Source organism: Triturus cristatus, chromosome 7 (genome assembly GCF_964204655.1).
Source record: "Triturus cristatus chromosome 7, aTriCri1.1, whole genome shotgun sequence".
In the NCBI taxonomy this organism is placed as follows: domain Eukaryota; kingdom Metazoa; phylum Chordata; class Amphibia; order Caudata; family Salamandridae; genus Triturus; species Triturus cristatus.
This window is the reverse complement of record NC_140590.1, coordinates 571376681-571402106: the sequence shown is the minus strand read 5'-3', so window position 1 is coordinate 571402106 and position 25426 is coordinate 571376681. Positions and strand designations below refer to the sequence as shown.

Below are 25426 nucleotides of genomic sequence, written 5' to 3'. Positions count from 1 at the left end.
ACTTTCGTTCTAGTGATTTAATATTGTGTGCTTTGTGCTCTAATCTCATAAAGAGGTTAGTACAGAGTGTTTAGTAATAAATACATATATTTTATATATCTCGTGTGGTTCTCCTTTCATTTGGTCATTCAGGAGGTTCTAATCTGGTAAAACAAGCTGCTTTACATTCCTTCTAGACTTAGCATGAAGGCTGCTCTCCATAGCTACCACAAGGATAGCTTTCAATAAAGGTTGTCTTTAATCTAATCATCAGTAAGGGTTGTTTGGACTGGTACAAGGTGCCCATTTTAATTAGTGGTCAGCATATACCAGGACATCTTCTCACATTGGTGTGCAGTGGTTGGGATTCAAACTTGCTATTGTTTTACCAGATAAATCTCATTAAGTGATTAACTGAAAACCACTAAAGGTATTAGGTACATTTAAATCAAGACTAGAGTAAGTAAGTTCTACTGAACTTGGAGTTGGGTAGCCAAAGGTCTAGCACACCCTTTCTCCAACTCGAGAGTTTAGCTCCCACTAGGTTAGGTAGGTGCCTACACCACATAACTCTAGTATGTCTTCTAGGCCAGAAGCCAGTAGCTCCTTGCCAACTAAGTATGACCATCTCTCATTTCAGGAATTGAGAAATATGTGTACATCTAGGAAACTGAAGACAGGGACACATGCCAGTACCCAACGTCTCATAGAGACTTTGCTTTTAGATGACCTCAGAAAGACCCCAGGGTCTGATGAGGCAGGCAGGTTGGGTGGGACAGCAGATGAGGACAGACTAGGAAGTGAAAACTTCTATGACTTGGACTCAAATGCTGACCAGGAGGATCAAGATGATTCTTACCTGGACCATCCAATTCTTCCTTCAGGTGGGGAAGAAGGCCCCAGTGACCTTCACTTTACTCCACCAGGGAGAGTTAGCAGTATACCAAGAAGATCAAGATCTCCTTCTCAGGAATCTAATCATTCTGGTACTACTGTAGGGACCTCTGCTTCTCATATGAGAAGAAGTGTCAGTTACTGGAGTATAAGAGGACCAAACTCAGAATTAAGAGGGAACAATTGGCCTAGAGCTCCAGAGAGGTTCCAGAAGTTTGGGGCTAGAGCCCCATTGTGGCAGCAACAGTGTCCCTAGAGAATACACTCATGATCATATGAACCTGAACAAGATTGTCCCTCCCTACCAGAGTGGGGATGACATCCACAAATGGATAACTGCAATAGAGAGGGTCTGTAAAGTACAGATGGTCCCTCAAGAGAAGTGGACAGCAATCTTATGGCTCTCCTTTGCAGACAAAGGTAGAGACAAGCTCCTCACTGTAAGAGAAGAGGATGCTGATGATTACAACGTCTTGAAGAGTGCTCTGTTTGATGGGTTTGGTTTAACTACTGAACAATACAGGATTAAGTTCAGAGACACCCAAAAGGCACAGACTCAGGACTGGGTTGACTTTGTAGATTGTGCTACTAAGGCGATGGAAGGCTTGCATACTTGGCAGTAAAGTGTGTGATTTTAAAGTATTGTGCAATTTAATTACGAGGGAGCAGATCCTTAATAATTGTCAAAATCAGATGTTGCATCAGTACCTGGTGGACTCTGATCTGACCTCTCCCCAAGAATTGGGCCAGAAGGCAGACAAATGAGTCAGAACCAGGGTGAGGCAGGAAGTTCAGAACCAAGGTGGTGACTGCAAGACGCAGGATTCTAAAAACTCAGATAAGGGTGGGGAGAAGGGTAAAGACCAGAAGTCTTCTCAAGGGCCCCCAAAATCTTCATCTGGTGGGGAGTCACAATCAAACAAGGGTAAAGGCAAGAAAAAGCCATGGTGCCAAATCTGTAAACAGAAGACCCATTGGACAAGTGATTGGACAAGTGATTGTTCAAAGTCGAAGGACTCAACTCCAGCCACCACTACCCCGAAGGCAACTGTTCCCCCTAGTTCAGCTCAAAGTGGTGGTACGCAGAATAAGGGTGTAGTAGGGTTAACCCTGGGATCTGAGGTGGACTCTGGCCTAGTCAGAGTTCCAACTCAGGCTGTGTTGGTCTGTGATGGAGGCATGGATATTGTCTCCTTAGTTGTCAGTCCCCATAAGCTGGGCAAATACAGACAGCAGCCTTTGATCAATGGAAAAGAGGCCTTGGCATTCAGGGACACAGGTGCAAGTGTCACAATGGTGACAAAAGATCTTGTGGCCCCTGAGCAAATCATACTTGGTGAGATGTACCAAGTGACCAATGCAAGCAATGTCAGGACAGACCATTCCTTGGCAGTTGTTAATTTCACCTGGGGAGGGGTAACTGGCCCTAAGAAGGTTGTGGTAAGTGCCGACCTCCCTTTTGAATGCTTCTGGGCAATGATTAGGAAACTTCAGCTTGGGCTGAAGTGGAACTCAGGACTCATGCAGAAATGTTGCGTATCCCTGCAGATGTGTTTGCTATGACTAGGTCACAGGAAAAAATGCCTTCCACTGAACAGGCCCTGGGTCCTGGGATAATGGACCAGGCGCCTTCCAAGAGAAGGAGCAGTAGGGGTAAGGCAATGTCTTCTCCCCTGCCTCAGAGTACAGATCAGGCTCTTGAGGGAGATGATCTTAGTCCTGAAGAAGGAACTGTCTCAGAGGAACTTGAACCTGATCAGGTTGAGTCCTTGGGGACTGGGGGCCCTATCTGGGCAGATCTGAGCCAGGAGCAGGTGAGCTGCCCCTCTCTTGAACCCCTCAGACAGCAAGCTGCTGCTGAGGCTGCTGGGAGTGCCAGCGGGTCCCATAGGCTCTACTGGGATGATGGACTCTTATACTCAGAGAGTAGAGACCCCAAGCCTGGTGCTACCAGGAGGTTGGTTATACCTCTGAAGTTTAGGGGACTGCCTATTGACACTGGCACATGACATCCCATTAGCAGATCACCTAGGCCAAAACAAGACTTGGGACAGGATTGCCCTCACTTTCATTGGCCTCACATGTCAGAAGACACCAAGGAGTTATGTCACTCCTGTATCACCTGCCAAGCCAGTGGTAAGGCAGGTAATACTACAAAGGCCCTCCTGATACCACTACCTGTGGTGGGGGTTGGGATTGACATTGTTGGTCCCATGGATCCTCAAACTGCATGAGGGCACATATTTATACTGGTGGTGGTGAACCATGCCACTAGGTATCCACAGGCAATTCCCCTTAGAACTACCAAATCTCCTCTTGTGGCTAGAGCCCTCCTGGGAATCTTTTCCAGGGTGGATTTTCCTAAGGAGGTACTATCAGACAGAGATGCAAGCTTCATGTCTAGTTACTTGACTACTATGTGGAATGAGTGTGGAGTAAATTTCAAATTTACCACCCCTTATCACCCAAAATGCAATGGGTTGGGTGAAAGGTTCAACAAAACCTTCAAGGGCATGATTAAAGGTCTCCCTGAAAAGCTCAGGCGTAGATAGGACATACGTTTGCCCTGCCTTCTCCTTGCCTACAGAGAGGTTCCTCAGAAGGGGGTTGGTTACAGCCCTTTTGAACTTCTGTTTGGACATCCAGTTAGGGGTCCTTTATGTCTAGTGAAGGAGGGATGGGAGTTACCTCCCAAACCCCCTAAACAGGATATTGTGGACTATGTACTTGGTCTCCGCTCCAGGATGGCTGAGTACATGAAGAAGGCATCCAAAGACCTGGAGGCTAGTCAGGAATTGCAAAAGGCCTGGCATGACCAAAAGGCTGTGTTGACTGTTTATCAGCCAGGACAGAAAGTTTGGGTGTTGGAGCCTGTGGCCCCACCAGCCCTCCAAGACAAGTGGAGTGGCCCTCATACAATCACTGAGCAGAAGGGAGAGGTTACCTACCTGGTGGACCTTGGAACGCCCAGGAGCCCCCATAGGATGCTCCATGTGAACAGGCTCAAACCATATGTTGACAGGGTAGACATGGGCTTGCTCATAGCTACTGATGAGGGACAGGAGGAAGAGAGTGATCCACTCCTGACCTGCTCTCACAGAACCCTGATGATGGTTCAGTAGATGGTGTAGCCTTGGCAGGCAGCCTCACTGACCAGCAGCAAGCTGATTGCTGAAGAGATCTGAATCAATTTATACATATGTTCTCACTGACTCCAAGTCAGACTACCTGGTGCACTCATGAAGCGGACACAGGTGACAGTCTGCCTGTTAAAAATAAGATTTACAGGCAACCTGACCATGTCAGGGACTGTATCAGGACTGAAGTCCAGAAAATGTTGGACCTGGGAGTAATTGAGCCCTCAGACAGCCCTTGGGCTAGTCCAGTAGTCTTGGTACCAAAATCTCACACCCAGAATGGTAAGAGGGAGATGAAGTTCTGTCTTGACTACAGGAGTCTCAATGCAGTCACTAGGACTGATGCCCATCAAATACCCAGGGCAGATGAGCTTATAGATACTTTGGCCTCAGCCAAGTTTCTGAGCACATTTGACCTGACAGCTGGCTACTGGCAAATCAGACGAGCTGAGGATGCAAAGCTAAAAACAGCATTCTCAACCCCTAGTGGGCACTACCAATTTGTGGTGAGGCCCTTTGGTTTGAAGAATACACCTGCCACTTTTCAATGGTTGCTGGATAAAGTCCTTAAAGGCCTGGAAGCCTATAGTGCAGCTTATCTAGAGGATATTGCTGTCTTTAGCTCCACCTCGGAGGATCACCTGGTTCACCTGAGAAATGTTTTGGAGGCCCTGCAGAAAGCAGGCCTCACTATCAAGGCCACCAAGTGCCAGATAGGGCAGAGTCAGGTTGCATACCTGGGCCACCTTGTGGGTGGACGCCAGGTTCAACCTTTGCAGAGCAAAATCGAGACCATCATGGACTGGGTTGCTCCAACCACCCAGACTCAGGCCAGAGCTTTCTTGGACCGGACTGGGTTCTATAGGTGGTTTGTCAAAGGATATGGATCAATAGTGGCCCCTTTGAATGACTTAACTTTCAAGAAAATGCCTAAGAAAGTTCAGTGCACAGTTAGCTGTCAAAAGGCATTTGATGACCTGAAGCAGGCCATGTGCACTGCTCCCATTCTGCAAAGTCCTGATTTTTCCAAACAATTCATTCTACAAACTGATGCATCTGAGTTGGGGGTAGGGGCTGTGTCACAACTGAATGAAGAGGGTCAGGATCAGCCAGTAGCTTTTATTAGCAGAAGGCTGACCCCAGAGAGAAATGTCGGTCAGCTATTGAGAGGGAGGCATTTCCTGTGGTTTGGGCTCTGAAGAAGCAGAGGCCATACTTGTTTGGCACCCACTTCATTGTTCAGACAGACCATAAGCCCCTCTTATGGGTAAAATAGATGAAGGGTGAAAACCCCAAACTTTTGGGGTGGTCCATTTCCCTACAGTTGATGGACTACACAGTGGAACATAGACCTGGGAGTAACAATGCCAATGCAGATGGACTCTCTAGATATTTTCACTTAGAACATGAAGACTCAACTGGTCAAGGTTAGTTTAATGCCCTTACGTTTAGGGGGGTGGGGGTTGTGTAGGAGAGTAGGATCTGCTTCTTATAGTTACCCCCACTCTTTTTGCGGATGTATCACTGTTTTCGACTTGGTCTGACTGGGATCCTGCTATCCAGGACCCCAGTCTAGCTGCTTTGTCCTCTAAATTGATTGCATGTACTTTAGGTACACTCCAGATTGGATTCTGGGGTACGCTTATATGGTATACTATGTACCCAGGGCATAGGTACCCAAGAGGCCTCCCAGGGGCTGCAGCATGTATCGTGCCACCCCTGAGAGACCATTCAAACTGACACCACAGGTCTGCTACTGTAGCCTGTGTAAGGTGGTGCATGCACCCCTACTTAGATATAGGTTCACTATATCTATTCTAAATCACTGCACATATAAACCTATCAGTCACCCCTATGGCAGGCCTTATCAATCTTGAAGGCAGGGTGCAGGGTTTTATGTGAGAGGGTGCCCATGCATGAGCAGAGCCCTTCTGCAGCCTTTGGAACCTATTTTCCAGTGTTGTTTGTGATGCAGCCAACCATATATATTTAAGTGCATTATAACCTTGCAGTAAATGCTAACTTTAAAACGGCTGGTTAGAAACATGTTGTGTTTGGCGTCAAACACCTTGGAATCATACCTTCCTGCCAGTAACTGGTGGGGGAGGTAGGATTCCACCCTCCTAGAGGGACTTATGTGACACACCGTGCTACCCGGTACCAGCTTTCTCGACCTGGTCATCACAAAATGGATGCTGCCAGCCACAGACACGAGTCTGCCCTCCTGCTGCTGAGCCAAGCTCGAGCAGGGGAAGGCCTGACAATAGGTTTCCTGTCACAGGGAGATGTGACCACCTCCCAGACAGGCTTTAGTGTATTGGGGCTGGGTGGGTGCACTCAGAGTGCTTTGAAGTCTGCACTGGGGGCACATTTGGTGTCCCTGTGCATAGTCCAGCTCAAACCGGTTGCAGGAGCCATTTGCTCCTGCTCTGGTGTGAAACTGGACAAAGGAAATGGGTGTAGCCACCTCTCTGTCCTGCCCTCCCATAGGTGGGTCCCCAGAGTTTGTCCTACCCCTTCCTTGGGTATAAAGTAGGAACCCCTGACTACAGGGCTTTAGATTTTACCTCGACTAAACTCTGCTACAGAAAGCAAGTACTTCGATGATCTACACTACGCTGGATGACTGAAGAATCTCCCTTGGAGTAAAGGAGTTACTCCCCTGCAAGGCAGGCACCTAAACGCATCTGACCGGTTTGAATCTCCCGAGCTCCTGAGGACTCCAAAGATTTCTGCAACACAGGAGGTGGGTTCCCGAGGTCTCTGAGGTCGATCTGCTCTCTCAGCAATTCTGAGACCAGTATCCCTCATGGGGACCGTGCAACCCGAACCCCTGTGCACCGTGTTCTTTTGCAGCAGCATTAGCTTTTCGGTGATCCCGGAGGCTGTGCTTTGGGCTACCTGTAGTCCTGACCCGTGCAGTGTTTCCACCTCAGATTTCCGGCCTACATTCCACGAGTGTTCCGTGGGCTGTTATTTCGGGATTCAGCTCGAGCACCCTTCGCGATCCCTGGTCCGTTGGCCTGTGGGTTCCTGTGAAGGTAACTTTGACTTTTCGTGGCCTTTCCTGGTTGCTCCGGACGTGCCCTGACACTCCATAGCTTGGAGAGTCCCCAGGACCTTGCAGGTCCTCACCGAAGCTTCTTTCCTCTGCCCGCTTGTGTTGCCGTTGCCAAGGCTTGTAGGTGTTCAATCCGGACACTGACCCCCCCAGCACTAGACATCCTTCATGGGACAGCTCACCTCCGGACTTTGTTAGTCGTTGACGTCTGCTGGTCCCCGTAGCTGCAGAGTCAAGCATCGCATCTTCTCACCTGAAGCACCCGACATCGGTGGGCATTCGTCTATCGTTTCCCTGGTCACTGTGAAGAGACCCAGAATCTGTCCCCTCTGCTTTCAGGTTCTTCACACCTTGGATCCAGGCTTGGATTCCACCGGACACTTTTCATCTTCCCGGCAGCAGCACTTTTCCGCATCCGCCACTGAAAACAATGAAGGTTCCCGACATCACTTGACCCCTATGCACCCGGCTCCTCTCGGATAGGTAAAATGGGTATCTCGGTACTCTCAAGGGTGCTGGCCTTAGAACCTTCTATGTTTGAAAGGGTTTGCTTAAAGTCCTCTCCGAAGGGTCCTTAATCTTTAAAATTCCAAACACGACTCTCATAGGATTGTACGGAGCTCGCGCCTGTGTTCACACACTGCACCCATCCTCCGTGGGTCCCCTGTGTCACTACTTTGGGTGGTTCCTTGGGGTCCCAGCGATTCTACGTGCTCTAGGCACTGTGTCTAGTCAAGTCGCGGTTGTTATACCACTTTCTTAGTATATGGTTTTGTCTCCCCCTGGAGCCCACTGGGTATTGTGCTATTTACTTTCGTTCTAGTGATTTAATATTGTGTGCTTTGTGCTCTAATCTCATAAAGAGGTTAGTGGAGAGTGTTTAGTAATAAATACATATATTTTATATATCTCTTGTGTGGTTCTCCTTTCATTTGGTCATTCAGGAGGTTCTAATCTGGTAAAACGAGCTGCTTTACATTCCTTCGAGACTTAGCCTGAAGGCTGCTCTCCATAGCTACCACAAGGATAGCTTTCAATAAAGGTTATCTTTAACCTAATCATCAATAAGGGTTGTTTGGACTGGTACAAGGTGCCCACTTTAATTAGTGGTCAGCATATACCAGGCCAACTTCTCACAACAGATCCTCCAGGAGCCCCAGTAACCTTCTACTGAAACCACAACGATTTGCCAAGAAGAAACATTATGATCGTGCCTTCTCGGGTAAGGCACCCAGGATTTGGAATGCACTGCCCACAGGAACCAGACTGAATCCGTCTTCTGTATCTTTAAAAAAAGAAGTTAAATCTATTGTCCTATCTAAATTCACATGAACGATGTATAACCTTGTAATAGGATTGTGTGGTTTTACTGAACTGTTTTGATTCCTATAGTCTGCCTTGTAACGCGCTCTTATACCCGCAAGGGTATTGTTCGTGCTATATAAAACCTTCAAAATGAAATAAATAAATAGCCTGTAGGTCAACCGGCTTTTTGTTGCATTAGTTAAAAAACCTAACCAATGGCCTAAAAAAATGATTTAGTGAAGGGCAGTTGGCTTCTAATATGACATCAACCACGTTAGATAGTAGACAACAGCCCCTCAGTTGGCTGCTCTCAGTTTGGTTGCCAACCTGCATTGTTGCTCGGACAGCAGGTCTTCCTGAAGACGAAGTGGAGGGTAGATGCTCAGGGTCAGCAATTTGGATTACCAGACCCTCCCAGCCCAATTTGGGGCCATCAGAATCAACAGACTCAGTCGAGCCTGAATTATGATGAGTGCTGCGGGATCCACGGCAGAAGTGGAAACCTGTATAGGAGATCACAGTCAACCTGTAAGCGGAAAGAGTGTCCTACAAACCCTTTAGGAGGAATCTCTAATCCCAAAAGGGTGAACAGTGAGTTTTTTCGGAGGTATTGACTATGTCTACCGAGCACATACCCTACTGGGCAAAAATACCCTGTGTCACCACTTGGGCAGACACCACTCGTGATGCCTCTGCCCTGACGTTAAGGGATCTTGCTAGGATACCCTGCAAAGAGATAACTATTCGCTATTACGAACACTTTAGGACCCCAAGACAGAGGGCACTAGACCCCACCCTACTCTGCTTGTTAATACATGGTGGTCATGTTGTCCATCGGCACTTGGATTACCATGGAAGGAGGCAGAGAGGCCTTTAAGGCTAGCTGGATGGCGCTTAGCTCCACAAAATCTATATGGTGGTACTTGTCCATCTTAAACCAGAAACCTCTGATCTGAATCTCGTTTAGATTACCTCCCCAGCCCACAGATGACGCAGCCGTTATTTAATTCGACCTCTGGAGGGGGCAAGGAACCTGCTAGTGCAGGTCACGTTGACATACACCCTCCACTACTGAACATCTCAAGCGGCCTCATTGGAAATGCAGATTCTGGCCAAAAGGCATCTGTAGTGCCGGGCCCACTGCAGCTACAGGTTCGAATTAAGAGTCTGCATATATCAACGGATGTGGGGCAACATCTGGATGCCAAAAGCCCGAACAGCTTCCTAATCATTGCCAAATGTCCTGGACTAGTTGTGAGGGCAGGTACGTCTCAAAGCAACTGTGTCCAGAAGGGCCCTTTAAAGGGTACCCTCTGTACTGGCTGAAGATAAGGGTGCGGGTCACTGATGGAGAACCTACCACCAGTGGTAAGAATGACAGCATTGTCTGTAGGTGGGCCGAGACCAGCTGTGGCAAACCTGCTTTCAGGAGTTAGTCATTGAGATATAGGAATATGTATCCCAGACCTGCGAAGATGTGCAACAACCACAGATATGACCCTCGTAAAGACCAGAGGGGCGAATTTTACGTTCAAAGGGCAATGCGGTAAATTAGAAGTGCTCTGACCCTTCCAAAAAGTCGAGGTACTTCCTGTCTGAATGCCGGACACATCCTGTAGGTACACAGTCACTATCCACTATACAGGACCAAATAGTAGTGTAGTTTACCGTGGATTCGCCTTTGGGGCCCCGTAGGGAGGAAGAGCCTCCTTTGAGGTTGGGGTTCAGAGAGCTGCAGAAGTCCTGGAATTGCCAGTGTCCAGCACGGAAGAGAGTAAGGTTAACCTGTGCTAGGAGTTTGCAATTTGGGCAGTCAACCTCGGAGACCCTTCAACCATGCCCTAACTAGCTTAGCCCTGACATCATGGTCAGAGCCATTTTCGGGCAAAGCTCTGTAACACACCATTGTTAGGCATAATTGGTCAGTGCCACGTGATCCAAATTGTTTATGCAACATCCAACTCCGCAGAGCTTTGTGGCGCATACCCCTAGTTTCCTTACTTGTTCTGGAACAATTACTACATTTCTAATCACAACAAGAAACAACACTGCAGGTTCATATAAAAATATAGTAATCTTTATTTACCATATGTGCATGTAAAAATGTCTAGCACAACACTGCAACATTTAGAGATTCAGACAATAAATCAAGAACAATAGTTAAATGTGCAAAGTCAATGACTGCCTATACAAATGTGCCTGAATAAGAATCTCTTGCAACTCATTACTAGAAGTAATTTGGGGATATTGCTCAGCAATCAAGTGTACTACACACACAGCTCAATAAATCAATAAAATGCAAAGGATCCTATCCTGTGAGTGGCTGCTCCAGGACCGCTGTTCAACATCTTCTTTGGGAGTGATGAGCGAGACCCAAAAGGTTTTGCCTCCTCAGTAACTACTGTACCGGGAGCCACATATCACAGAGTTGCATTTCCTGCCCTGGGAAAGGAAGGGTCTAGGTTAGGTTTCTCTGGCTCCGTTGCACCATATGACACATCCTTCAACTGGAACCGTTTCCAAATCTAAACCTAGAAAAGCCAAGAGCATGATGTGGATCTGTTCAAAGTCTGAAGGTCTGCATGGAGCCTACCCATGACACTAGTCCTCGCTGCCCACGTACAAGCCTGCATCAAATCTTCTTAAAGCATAATAACTTTTTTAGGATTCTCTTGATATGCTTGAAACTGACAAGCAAATGATAGATATTAGCTGCGATAATTGAGAGCAGACAGAGTGATCGAAAATAAAATAAAAATAATGCTTTGCCACTCGGTTATCTGTCACAGGCAGCTCTTCAAACTACATAAAATGACCATGTTTAAAATGTTGGTAACAACTCCCAGTTTGGAAACCAAGATATAGCTCAAGAATGGATGCTGTGGGCTGCATGAAGAAGTCAAGTACGTGTATAAGGTGGAATCCTCCACGAGTGCTGCAGCTGGGTCAGAAGCGGAGGCAGGAGTCCATCCAGTACAGCCAATCCTCGCCATGTGCAGCGCAGACCCCTGGTGAGGGACAGAAAAAACTGGAAGTAACTAAATGCTTGAACAACCTACATCACACCCATCACAAACTCTACCCCAAACTACATCAAACCATCAATCCCTAAATGCAAATGCATGTGTTTAGTGTGCTTTAAAAACACCGCACTCTCACCCAGGGAGCCTGTCGCATGTCTATTGACACCTATATTTCCCCCCTATATCACACACAATGGAAAAACAATGAACAAAAATAGTATGAATAACTATAATGCTCTATATACAGTTACAAATATCACAGAAACACTTTTTACTCCGATGGCATCAGTGAAGGTTTTAGAGCCAACTACACCACCAGGATTCGTACCACTGATCTCAGTTTTTCTTCTCCACATCATTTAAACATATCCTTCACCGCACATCTCTGCTTCCAATAGGACCAAAATTAACTCTTAATAACCTTTTTTATCTGATTCATTTCCAAAAATATAGAAAACCCTCGGTAAAATGCATCAGATTACTTACTTTTAAAGAGGTCTCTGAAATTCATCGACTTCACACATTATTTGTAACTCTTGTTCTTTTCCTGACCCTCTTCCAAATCTTAACGTCCAAGGACAGACACTCTTGTCTACTTGGTTAATCCGTCTAGGATCAGCACTTATCTCACTCATAAGATCTGAAGGACCCTTTTGTGAGAGGCTGTTGGTGTGATAGGCTCAAACTGCTCTGTACTCAATTCCCACAGCTAGCTGTACACCCTCACCAATCAATGTGTTTGACCTCAGCACCAACTCATTGGAGTAGGGAATATACAGTGTGGCGCTCTGGTGTGTAATAGATAAATGAGCCATACCTAGTTTTAAATAAATTAAGCAGAACTGTGCCTGAATTCTGTAAATTACTTCATAAGAAATGCTCACCAGGGAACCCTCTCCAATAAATCACACAAATGTACTGGTTTGGACATCCTTAAGAACCTCAAACTATTGATTTACTATATTAAACTGAAAGCACAATAACGTGCCTTAAAAGGTCCAAGACGTACAAGAGGATCCAAAGCACCTTTGTCCCACACCCTGATTAGAACCTCACCTGGCTGCAATAGTAGCAACGTTCCCTGTCTTGCACACCTTAGCATTTGCTGAGCACACTACACAATCCTTGACAGCAGCCTCAACATTCTCGTTCCCTACCACTATTACTCTGTGTTGTTTTTTTTTACAAACTCTTTTTATTGGCATTTGTAATAAAAACATTGCATTGCATACATTTTCACATCTGGAAATGCAGCAAGTATGAGCCCAGGAACAGAAATATACAGACGCTGCTCTTGCGGTCAGCAGACCTCGCAGGCCTAGGGTGTTATGGTCCCCACATTATCTCTGAGCTATAAACAGACTACCCAAGCCTGTGCCTGGGCCCAGCTCACTAGTGTGCACTGTGGACGCCGCACCATACGGGGGCTACTAATTATATCTATATCCCCTGTGTGGAGTATCACATAGGTCATGGAAGTACAGCCACCTGGTTACTATTAACAAACTGGGGGTATGTAAACTGGGGAGTGCACCATACCTTGGAATATAAGCAGTGTGAGTCTAGCGTCGGAGAGCAGTGCCATTGCCTATCATAATGTTAGGGTTTCACAGGCGCGGAGAAGGGTCGGGGGAGGGGGGGGGTTGGAGGCGGGCGTAATGATCCTTTTCTGTACGTGGGCTTAATGAGGGAACAGTTGCAGTCTGTAGTTTAGGATCCGCCGGGTGCCCGGGACTCCTGCGTGCCACCCTGAGCGGGCTCCTGAGTCGCGGAGGCCCCCGGAGAGCCAACCATTCGCGGGCCCGCCGCCGGTAATGTTTCCTGTGCGAAGGAGTGCATTAGCATCGCCCAGGGCAGGGAGATCGGGTGTTTACGATGTCCCCGGGCTTCCTCCGTTCTAAGTAGCGTTTCCTCCCCCTTCCCCCACTTCTTAACTGCCCCCACCCATGCTGCCAAGGGAGGTCCCTCTGGTGTCTTCCAGTGCATGGTAATGCATCGTTTGGCCAGGATAAGCCCCAGGAAAGCAAAACGCCTCTCCACCTTCTTATTCTTGTACCGCCCATGAATGCCCAAGGCGCTGGCCTCCCATGTGTATAGGTCTTGCAACCCCGTGACTGTTCGAAGGGCGGTGTGTATCGCACTCCAATAACTGTGAAGTGTCGGACACTCCCAAAGCATGTGTATGAAAGAGGCAGCCGGCTCTAAACACCTAGGACAGGCAAACATTTTATCAGGAAAGTATTTCTGTAGTTTTTCAGGAGTGAGGTACGCCCTATGCAGGATGTGTAACTGTATATTCTTGAAGCGGTTATTACGGGACACTTTTTTGGTATACTCAAGGGCCCTGATCCATTCCCTGTCGTGTAGTGGCCTGCGAAAGTCATTTTCCCAGTGTTCCCTGAGGGGTGCAAGTGTGGGTTGCCTCAGGGTCCGTATGGCCCTGTATATCCAAGTGACTAGGTGCCGTCCTGGCCCCATCTGCAAAATCGCATGGATGACCGGGTGTGTGGGGGGTTCCGTATCAATCACACGCCACTGCTTGCGACAGTCCGTGAGAAGCTGTCTATGTCTTAAGAACTGTCCCCTGGGAAGCTCGAAATCGTCAACCAGCGCGTCAAATGTCTGTAGGCGCCCTTCGAAAAATAACATCCCCACCTCTGTCACGGCGTGGTCTGTCCATGTTTGCAGCTTGCTCTGCGTATAATGTACTCGGCCCCTGGGGAACCCTATCAGTGGCAGGAGTGGAGAGTACAGGGGTGCATCCCGGTCCATACGATGGATACGAGCCAGGCACGCGCGCGCCATATTGACTTGTAGGGGCCCAGCCGGGATCGGCGCTGCACCTGGTAGTAACATGCGGTGAACAGTGGGGGTTTGAATACGCCCTGTTGTGGTGATCAGCTCTCCCCGTGCCCGGTCTGCTGTCCAGCGTGACACCCATTGCAGCTGGGCGGCCAGGAAATACGCCTCGAATGACGGGGCCGCTAGCCCGCTCTGGTCGAGGGGCAGCTGCGGTGACCAGTGCCCCAGATGAGGGACCCCATCAGAGTATCGAGCTCGTGAAAAAAGGATCGTGGGAGGTTGGAGAAGAGATAAAACAGACGCGGAACCAGGATCATTTTCGCGACCGCTATCTTCCCCGTGACCGCCAATGGTAAATCTTGCCAAAAGTGAACAGAAGAGCGAATGCCACCCATCAATTTTCGGTAGTTCCCCTCATATATATCTTTCGGTGTATGGTACAGTCGAACTCCTAAATAGCGTACCGCTTGGGGGCTCCAGGAAAGGTCCACACTCCCCATTCCTACTCGGCATGGGGCCATGTCCTGTGTTAGGGGATAGACCGTGGATTTAGTCCAATTGACCCCAAGGCCCGCCACCCTCGCAAAGTCGTGTAGGATACGTGATATTGGAGTTAAGTCGGCTGTGACATCCCGGACATATACGAGTACATCATCAGCGTATAGTGATACTGAGTGGGTGGAATCTCCTATTGGGATGCCCCACTCCTCACCCGCTACACGGAGCGCGGCTGCCAGCGGTTCCATGGCCATAGCGAAGAGCAAGGGGGGAAAGTGGGCATCCTTGTCTGGTGCCGCGACGGACCGGAAAAGAGTCCGAGACCATGGGACCTATCCGCGCTCTGGAACTGGGCGCGGAATAGCCGAGCCGGGTATAGGCTTGCAGTCTATGTCCTATGCCCATACGTTGCAGGACTTGAAACAAGTATGCCCAAGAAAGAGTGTCAAACGCTTTCTCGAGGTCCAACACCAGACACGCCGGCCGTGGAAACTGCTCACGCACCCGGTCCTGTACATGAAATAGCCGCCGGATGTTATAAGAGGTGTGCCTTCCTGGGACGAACCCGTTCTGATCCGGATAGATTAACTGCGGAAGGATTGTAGCATACCTGTCTGTCAGGACCTTCCCGTAAATTTTGTAATCTGTCGGCAATAGAGCTATGGGTCGGTAAGATCCCAATTGGAGTGGGTCTCTATCCGGCTTAAGAAGGGACACTATGACTGATTCGCACATAGATTGGGGCAGGGCCCCCCGTCTAGGGCGGCCTGGAATTGAGCCTCCAGTTGCGGGACTAATTGGGACGCAAAGGCGTGATAAAATTCTAGTGGGAGGCCATCCAGTCCAGGAGCCCTGCGGGTCGCCAGTGCCTTCATCGCGCGCCTAATCTCGGTCGCCTTGATAGGTCCGTCAAGATCTTGACGTGTGTCATGATCTATGCGGGGTAACCCTATGCGGTCCAAGAATCCAGAAATGATATCATCCGATGTCGGGGGTGAGGGCTGGCATATAATAATGCATAATGTTCTCGAAACGCTCCAAGGATTAGGTCTTGTGAATTTATTAGGATGCCTTGAGCATTGTGAATGGCCGTGATGGGTGGAAGGCGCGAGTCTTGTTTAACAAGCCACGCCAATAGTGTGCCCGTCCGGTCGCCTTCCCCGTGAGCCCGCGCTGCATATGCCGCGAAATTAAACCGGCGCATACTGGCCAACGCCTCAGCGTAAGCGGTCTCAGCACTGGCTATCTGGGCCGGAACGGTTATAGCCGGATTAGTCTGTTTGGTAAGCTCGGACAGCTTTTGCTCCGCCTTTTGGATATCACGCTCCAGAACCCGTCGGACCCCTGTGATGTGGCGAATGCAGGTGCCCCGCATTACAACCTTAAATGCATTCCACTCGCGCCCGTGTGGTGGCCGTGCCTGTATTCTCCTGAAAGTAGTGGCCGATGTGATCCCCTAAAGTTTGTTTAAACACTGGGTCGTCAAGGCTATCCCTAGGGAGAAGCCAGGTGGGGACAGGGGGATGCAGCGGGCGCCACCGAAGCGTTATCGTATGGGCGTCGTGGTCTGATATGGTTCTACCTAAATAATCAGTGTCTGTAATAATAGGGAGGATAGTGGGGGAACAGAGGAAACTATCCAGGCGCACTCCAAGGTCAAGCGGTCTGGAGTGAAACAAATAGAGTTTGGTGGTAGGGTTCCGGGTTCGCCAAACATCCGCTAGGGACCAGTGCTGTGCCCATGCTGCAAATCGCTTTGCCTGAGTCACTATGGGGGATGCTGGATGGGGTGGGTGGAACCTATCTAGTGCTATGTCTTGCACGCAGTTGTAATCTCCCCCCAGGATCCAGGGTATCTGCGTGTATGTGCTTAAGGGAGTAGACAGGGAGTAGACAGCGCTTCCCAAAATTTATTCTGTTTGGCATTAGGCCCATATATGCTGCCCAGTAGTACTGACTGACCGTCCAGCCGGCCCAGCATTAGTGCGTATCGGCCGTCTGGGTCTGTTATATGAGACTGTTCCTGAAAAGGGACCCCAGGACGTACCCATATAAGGGTTCCTCGGGCAAAGGCCGAATAAGATGTGGCACATATGGTTTCCCACCAACGCCTGCGTAGTTTCGCCATCTCCCCCGCTGTGAGGTGTGTCTCCTGTAGAAACGCAATTTGTGCACGATGGCGTTTAAGGTATGCATATATGGAATATCTCTTACGTGTGGTATGCATGCCGTGCACATTCAATGTAATGACTGTGATTTTTCCCGTGTGTGCCATCAATGTGTATGTCTAGCGTATAGTGTAGGACCGGTTGGCAGGCTCCCCAGGATATACCCGGTTCTGATCTCCACCTCCCCCTCTCGCGCCTCTTGTGTGTCAACCCGGCTGCTCAGCGACTTGTGGATGAGGACATGGTGCATAAAATGTTTGGATAGAGGGGAGGGAAAACTGGGTTGGGACGAACATAACTTGCCCCAATGCGGGGGATCTATCGTCAAAGGCGATACGTCCAAACCTACTCTCAAATGATACGAGAGCCTCAACATATTCAAGGGGGTGACGACTCGTGTCCGCCGGGGGCTCAACGCTTGAGCTATGCGCGTTATCTATGACTAGCTCTGGGCCCATTGATCCGCGCCCGGGAACATCCCGGTCTAAGGCACTAAGGGGACGCACGCAGCGCCAGGGTCAGCAATTTTGTGAGCTGAGGACACCTCACCCCGTCGCAACTGCTCAACTTTCTGCAAAAGTCCAATCATATCAGGTCGTCCGCTGTGCATGGGGTAACTGAGGGCAAAGCAACCGAGTCCACTCCAGACTGCGTCGCCTCACTGTCCCCATCCTCCTCTGACGTGAATAGATGGGGGGCGTGTTCAATGTCCGTTGCTGGGGAGGCCGGACAGAGGCCCGCCGCCGCATTGAGGGCCTGTCGCCGCTCCTGCACTATTTGTTCCAGGTCCGGGGATCCCAGAGTATGCGGAAGTGGCGCAGGGGCACCCGCACGATGTCGTCGTCGCGCGCGCTGTCTCCTGGGGCCATCCGATTTCATGCGGTTCTCCTGGGCGCGTTCCGCCCGATGACCCCCAGTGCAATGTTGGTCTGCCCAGTCGTGCGCCTCCTCCGGCACTGCAAAGAAGTGGGTAGCGCCCTCGTGTATGATTTTCAGGCGTGCCGGGAAGAGCAGGGAGTATTGTATTTTCTCCGCCCGCAGGCGTCTCTTCAGCTCAAGAAAGGACACCCTTTGGCGCTGGACCGCTCCTGAGTAGTCTGGAAAGATCATGACTGTACTGTTCTCGACTCGGAGCGGTCCCGACTGTCGGGCCGCCCGGAGCACCGCATCCCGGTCTCTGAAGTGTAGGAATTTGGCCAACATGGGACGCGGCGGGGCCCCCGGCTGGGGGCCACGCGCCGGGACACGGTGTGCCCTCTCAACGGAGAAGTACGCCGTGCGGTCAGCGCTGGGGGTGAATGATTTAGTCCAGGTCTCTATATACTCCACTGCGTCTGATCGTTCAATTCCCTCCGGCAGCACAAGGACACGAATGTTGCAGCGCCTCGACCTCCCCTCCAGATCATCGATGCGTTCTTCCATGGTGGCCACACGAGCCATGAGGGTATGCAGCGAGTTCTGGTGCGCCCGCACCGCCGGTTGAATGTCGGCCACCGCCTTCTCGTTGTCTGAGACTTTATCAGACAATTTACGGTGATCGCCGCGGAGGAGGTTGACGTCCGTAGTGAGGGTGCCCAACTGATGTTCCAGGGAAAGTCGCAACTGTTCTATCGCCGCCAGTACCTTGTCAAGCTTGTCTGATAGAGAGGGCTCCCCCGACGATCCAGCAGCTCCGGAGGCCCCTCCGGGCTGGTTGGCCGGGGCCACCGACGCTGTCCCGGAGCCACTATTCTAGATTTGCCCATTGTGTCCCCTGGGGGCCCCCTGTTAACGCGACACAGGTCACCTGAAGTATGTGTTTGTGACCTCCGACTGGCCTTCCGGCCCTGTGCTCCGCTGTAGTACTGGCAGGCGCAACCGCCGGGAATGGCCGCTTGTGTGGTGGGCGGGGATGTAGGAGGCACTGTGTCCGCTCCGGCGGTGAAGGTCGACGACGCCTCACCCCTCCCAGAGCGGCAGCGGCCTTTCCGCCTCTCACTCCACGCGCGGGGTATTTGTTCCCGCCTAGTCTGGCGATATCACCTCAGCCCGGCCAGATCAACGTTGGCCTCTCAAACGTCCGCTCCGGCCATCCTCATCCTCCATAGCTTCCTGGGACCCATCTCCTTGAAGGTGAGCTTCCGGATCCTCCCCGGGCCGCTCCTCGAGGTCCCCCGTTCACCTGCACTGCCCGTTGAAGCGGAGCTCAGCCAGCCGCCATCTTAGGGTCAGGCAGGCCTCCGTGCAGCTACCAGGAGCCTCCTCCCGTGCAGGGCACCTCCCCGGCACCCCTTCCAATCCCCCTCGCCGATATCGAAGCCCACCTGTGGTCCGGTGATCGTCCAGGGATCCAGCAATGTCCCCTCCTCCGGGCCATCCGGAGCATGCCCCACATCCTTCCCAGCCTGTGTGCCCGCGGTCTTCACGTGCAGACAGTCCGTAGGCCGCAGGTAGAGATTCAGAGCGGGGGAGGAGAGGCACCTCAGCCCGGGACAATGGCAAATGTCAGGGAGATCGTGGACAGAACTCACAGCTTCCAGCCACAGTCCTGGGGTCCGTAACCCAACTCGGCAGCCGGCGCCTAGGGACAGCCCCCCGGCAGTGCGCGCATTCATGTCGCCGCTAGGCCACGGAATCTGCTCTCCACAGCGCCGGTCCGTGCACCGCCGGCAGATCTCCCCCGCAGTCCAGTGGGGCGATTAGCGCAACACAAAGTGGCTCCAGCCACGCATCCGCAGGAGCTCCATCTCCTGTCGCAGGACGAACACCGCAGCCACTCCAGGAGTCCCAGCGACGCAGTCAGCGTGGCAGCCGCACGCCCGGTCGGCCACCGGCCAGGGCTCAGAGCACAGCCCGCCCGCAGAAGGCAGATGGGGAGGTCGTGTCAGCAAGGCATCTCGCACCGCCTCCGCCCCTCCGGAAAGGCCCGCAAGTGTCCGTGTACCGCAGCTCAGGAGCCCTCACTGTGTAGGCTGGGGCCCTCCGCCTCCGGGTCCCCCGTTTCAGCGCCGCTCGGCGCCCTCTGCAGTGCCGGTACCGGTCCAGGCGTGCGCCGAGTCCCTGCCACCCTCAATCTCGCCCCCGGCAGCCACCACTGTCGGCCAGCTTCCAGTCGCCGTTTCCCCTCCGTGTCAGTACTTGGTGCGGGGATCTGTGAAAGGAGCGGGCGCCATTTTGTACTCAGCGCCTCCTCTCCGCTGCGGCCCCCGGATTTCGGACCTCCCGGGACTCCCGCCGCTTCAAGAGCTCGGGTGGCAGACTCCAGACGTCTCAAGGAGTCGCCTAGCGCAGATCAGGACTCGCCAGGCTCATCTGGATCGGGCGAGTGGAAAGCCCAGTCACGGAGCCTCAGCAGGACACGTCCGTCGCGGCGGCCATCTTAGCCATGCCCCCTATTACTCTGTGTTGTTGCCAACTACTTTACAAGTGGCTTTCTGGAGCCAATTTAATTATTCTATGCCTGAGGAAGACAGACAGACCATCCTTCATCAGCCCCAAAATCTTTCTCTTCCTCTGCTGTCCAAAGTTAATGCAGCTATTCTCAACCTTCGGCCATCCCCGTAATGAACGTCTCCACAACTTGTTAAAAGTACATCATCATCTATAGCACATTCCTCCTCGGTGAAGTACCAATCACTTTCAGCAAACACCAAAAGCTCAAAAACACCTTCTTCCATTTCTATCAAAAGCTGCCCAATTTACCTTTTTCAAATAACATGGTCCACCACAAAAGGAAATGCTTGTGAGGCTATCCATCATACAGCGTAGGATCGGTGGGATCCTTTTCTAGGTCCCTTGGAGGTAATAAAATACACCAAAAACTTATGATCAACTGCACTCTTGAAGAGAATGGTTCTGGCACTTTCTCTAGCTCATGAATAGCTATTGGGCATCTTTCTGATGAGCGAATCATTTACCACCGAAGCCAAGCATTCCTATTTAGATATTGAATGTCCAAGGTTACAGCAGTCAATCAGTCAGTGTTTTCTCTAGGATACAATGAGGGGGTTGGAAAAAAGAAAATAAACAGTATGACACAAACTAAAGACACCAAATAAAAGTCACAGTTAAGGGGACGGAGGCATTTTCAATGGTGTTTTTTCCAGGGCGTCCTGCAACCTACTTCTGAATCCCAGCTAGGAGTATCGGCTGCAGGATTCGCAATTGTTAATGGGCTGTATGGAGCAAGAACCCTAATCAGTGGAGAGATAATAGGTAAAATTACACAGGTGTTTGTAATTGCATGAGAGACTTCTCTTTCTTCAGCCAGAGATTAGACAAGATGGCAAGTGTAAGTGACACATCTGGGACCAGCTTGTGGCTAGTGTGAGAAGTGCGTCCTGTTTCCTACGACTATGTGCACTTGGCAGCCACAGATGTACATATTATTGTATTGCATTGTATTGTAACTGCATTTATATAGCGCTTACTACCCCTGACAAGGCATCAAAGTGCTTTTTTTGCGAGTAGCACGCTACGCCGGAACCCATCAAGGATTAGTGTTGAATTAGTATAGTGAAATATGAAAGTAATTTGAGTTGTGGATAGGTTAATCAGTTATTTGGATTCAGAAGGATAGAAAGTTTGCATTTGCATAGCACTAACCCCTGATGGGGTGCTGAAGCACTTTTTTTTTTTAGTGAGTAGCACGCTACTCCAGAATCTATAAAGGATTAGTGTCGAATTATTAGTGAAATATGAAAGTAATTTGAGGGGGGGGACAGAACTTACCTTCAATTCAGATCACGCCGCCACTGCCAAGAGTCACGGAGGGCCAGTGAGTGCCAGGGAGTGTCAGCGTGTGCCGTCTGCAGCGTCGCCGCCACGGGACTTCAATTCCCGGCTGCCCCAGCGGCGGCGCGTCCTTTCCACGCAGCGCCAGCGCCAGGAGGCGCATATAACTAACGCTGAGGCCGGCGGAGCGAGGGGGACAGAACTTACCTTCAATTCAGATCACGCCGCCACTGCCAAGAGTCACGGAGGGCCAGTGAGTGCCAGGGAGTGTCAGCGTGTGCCGTCTGCAGCGTCGCCGCCCCGGGACTTCAATTCCCGGCTGCCCCAGCGGGGGCGCGTCCTTTCCACGCAGCGCCAGCGCCAGGAGGCGCATATAACTAACGCTGAGGCCGGCGGAGCGAGGGGGACAGAACTTACCTTCAATTCAGATCATGCCGCCACTGCCAAGAGTCACGGAGGGCCAGTGAGTGCCAGGGAGTGTCAGCGTGTGCCGTCTGCAGCGTCACCACCCCGGGACTTCCAATTCCCGGCTGCCCCAGTGGCAGCGCGTCCTTTCCAGGCAGCGCCAGCGCCAGGAGGCGCATATAACTAACGCTGAGGCCCGCTTCACGGGACGTGCCGTGCGAAGCCCGGGCCAAGGGCGGCCCGTTTTAGCCCGTTCGAGACCGGTCAAGGCCGGGACGGGCCTGGTCTCTTTCACGTACCACCTAAAGTAAAGGTTAGTCCGTGGATACTTCATTTAAAAAAAATTTTTTAGCACTAACTGTCGATGTTAGGTCAAGCACCATCTGCATATATCATGTCTGCTTCCCCACCAACCTGTAATGTCAAAGACATAAGAAAGCCAACAGGAGGAGCGTTAATGGGCACCCTGGGTAATTTTTTAGTCAGAGTGTCCTCTGCCCTTGCCAAGGATATTGAGCTCACAGAAAAAAGACTATCACTTGACATCGCCTTTGAGAAAAGATCTTCCATGGGCAGGATAGCTGAAGCTCGATCTCCGGACTTACATCGGAGTTATACTAAAGATTCTATGGTATTATTGTCTTCCGTAGAGGAGGGGGGGGTGCAGGGGCCACTAGAGAGCCCAGAATTAGTAAGACCCATGACCAGTGAGCCTCCAGGCACTGCCAGTTTATCGGATAAGAGCATAGATACAGTTACCCCTGCTGTGACAGGAGGCATACGTCATGATAAAATTAAAACCCGGTCTACTACTAGTTCCAAGGCGGTGCCGCCCAAAGGTGAACAGGGTCTCTCCTTAAAACGGAGCCGTATTAATAACAAAGTTCAGACCCCCGGAAAGAACAAAAAACCTAGCAAAGCTCATCCCGCCAACAAGCCTGTAATTCAATCTAGTAGTACTTGTATTGCCAGTGAAGACACATTCAACGCCCCCTCTGATGAACTGAAATATATAAAAGAAATGGGCCCATCTTTCTGGATAAAAATGGAACATCTGATCAAGAAGTCCTGGGCCCCATATAGTGAACGGCTGGACTCAATTGACTCTAGACTAATATGCCTAGAACTATTGTTAGTCTCATCTCGGGGTAGGGAAGGGAAACAAGTCATTGGGTCAGTAAATAATCATGTTGGGAGAGGGGTCTATCATAACTCATGGTGTAGAGATACCACCCTCTGTCCCCAGTAAAATAGCTACAAGTGGAAACTTGGTAGTACCCCAGGTAAATCCACCGGAACCAGTTTCTAATAACCCACCAGGGGTAGCGCACTCAGGTGACAGGGGTTTGTTGCCACAAAGAGAGCCTGGTATGGCTGTAACACATAAAGTAGCATCGCATACAAACATTAGGGACTATAGCGAAGCTCCTTTACCAACCATCCAGCTTCCCCCGGAGTCTGCACCCTATGTAGTGGTTTTGGCGGGGGTGCCCTCATTAGGTCAGGGCAAGAGGGAATCACACCAGGAGCTGAAGAATAAGTGTATCCACTGGCTCAATAAGAATCCCCCTCTTCCAATACATGTTTCTGCTGAAATTCTCCACGCTAGAAGAGTGGGCTGGGTGGGGAATAAACCAAAGACAGTAGGGGGGGATTGCATAATTGTTAATTTTAGGGACAGGAGGACGGTGGAGTATATCTGTGACTGGTTCCAAACCGATCTGGTATCAACAATTCATCCTCTCCCCCTATCCTATTTCTATGCCGTAGTGCTTTCAGATAGGGATAGTATTCAGCACTATGGTGGTCAAAAGGAGCGGAGGTTTGGGGAAAATTTAGCGTTGTCTAATAGGTTTGATGTGCTTTCTGGCCTGGAAGACTGCGACTGACTTCAAGGGGTTAATTCTGGTCAGGGGGATGCTAATACAGCCCCCAGTGAGGCAGAGGTGGCCGCGGTACAAAGGGTAACTGCTATAGACAGCTCAGTGGTCAACATTGTCCCCCAAACTTCTACCTGTAAAATTTTGAGTTGGAATATTGCGGGGTTGAGAAGTAAATGTAAGGATAAGATCTGGCTGGAAGAGATAAAGTCCTATGACATTATGGCATTTCAGGAAACATGGGACACAGACCATAATTTTTATATAGATGGGTATACAATTTTTTTTATCCCTGCTAAACAGGCACACTATGGTAGAGCACAGGGAGGGTTAGTAATGTTTTTTTCCCTAAATTTGAATGGCTCATTAAAACAGATTGATGCGAGCTGCCATAATTGTTTGGCAGTGGAGCTATCTCGCCCACATTCTGGGAAATTATTACTAGTTAACTTTTATAATTCTCCCAATAGTGAGTGTATAAATCAATTCTTATTACGCGTAGAGGACTTTTTAATCGCTTATCAAGCAAAAAATCCATGGGCTGAGGTTATTGTTCTGGGCGACTTTAACATTCACCCATGTGGACATAATTGTATCTTTGATAATTCAGATGGTCCCCCATATTCTGCCCCTGTACATTTTTAACACACGGAGCAGGGGGAGACCCTCGAGAAACTATTGGCTACCACAAATCTCTATGAATCAGGCTGTATTAAGGTAGGCCCAAGGGTAGCTACCTTTAAGGGTACGGTCATTGGTACAATCATAGACTATATTTTTATGACTGCTGCAGTTCTAGGCAGTGTTGTCTCTTATAAGGTGGGGTTTTCCGCTTTTAGTGAGCATAACCCTGTAATTTTAGAAATGGCCCGGGGGGCACAATTACCATTCACAGTATCCGAGAATATGGCTATCAGTAGAGAGGTGACATCAACGGATCAAGGCAGGAGATTGAAATGGTCGAAAGTAATCCCAGAAATTTTTGTGGGGGAGGTTTTGTCCAATACAGAGAAGGAAGTTATGATCTGTTTGGACACTGACGCGTCAAATATACTGATTATTGAGGCTTTTGAAACCATCTGTAAACAAATCAGTAGCAAGCTGACGAAGCGAATGCACCCCGAATCTACTATCAGAGGGAAAAGATGGTTTGATAAAGATTGTAGTAGGGCACATTCTGCCCTCCTTAAAGCATTAAAACAGTGCCCCAGAAATAGGGAGCTAATTAGGGGTTTAAGGAAATACTATAAACAGGCCATTCATACAAGGAAAAACAAGATCAAAGATGAGGCATGGGACAAACTTTTGTCCCTGAGGTCCTGAGGGACAGTGGAAAATTTTGGCAAACTATTGATGACCCTTTTTTTTCTAGTGAAGATAATTCACGTCTTCATTGTAATATCAAAGATGAGCAGTGGACTGCTCATTTTGAAAAAACCTATGGCAGTCAGGGGACTGAGAGCCCACAAGAATATATTTTTAACTCGGAATTACCGTCAGTAGTGGTCTTCCAGGAGAGTTAAGTAGTTAACGGAGACCATGATAAACAAGGCGCCAGGCC

General features: G+C 49.9%; 1 protein-coding gene across 3 annotated transcripts in view; it reads right to left on the bottom strand.

The window, feature by feature from the left end:
• Positions 1-10431: 10431 nt before the first annotated feature.
• RSAD1 (radical S-adenosyl methionine domain containing 1) overlaps positions 10432-25426 on the bottom strand; it is a 127110-nt gene continuing 112115 nt past the window's right edge. For all 3 annotated transcript variants that reach the window (XM_085617110.1, XM_085617112.1, XM_085617111.1), the window contains one exon: positions 10432-11384. In XM_085617110.1, the coding sequence (XP_085473236.1) occupies positions 11276-11384 (109 nt within the window). In that variant the 3' untranslated portion in view covers positions 10432-11275. The remainder of the gene's footprint in view (positions 11385-25426) is intronic.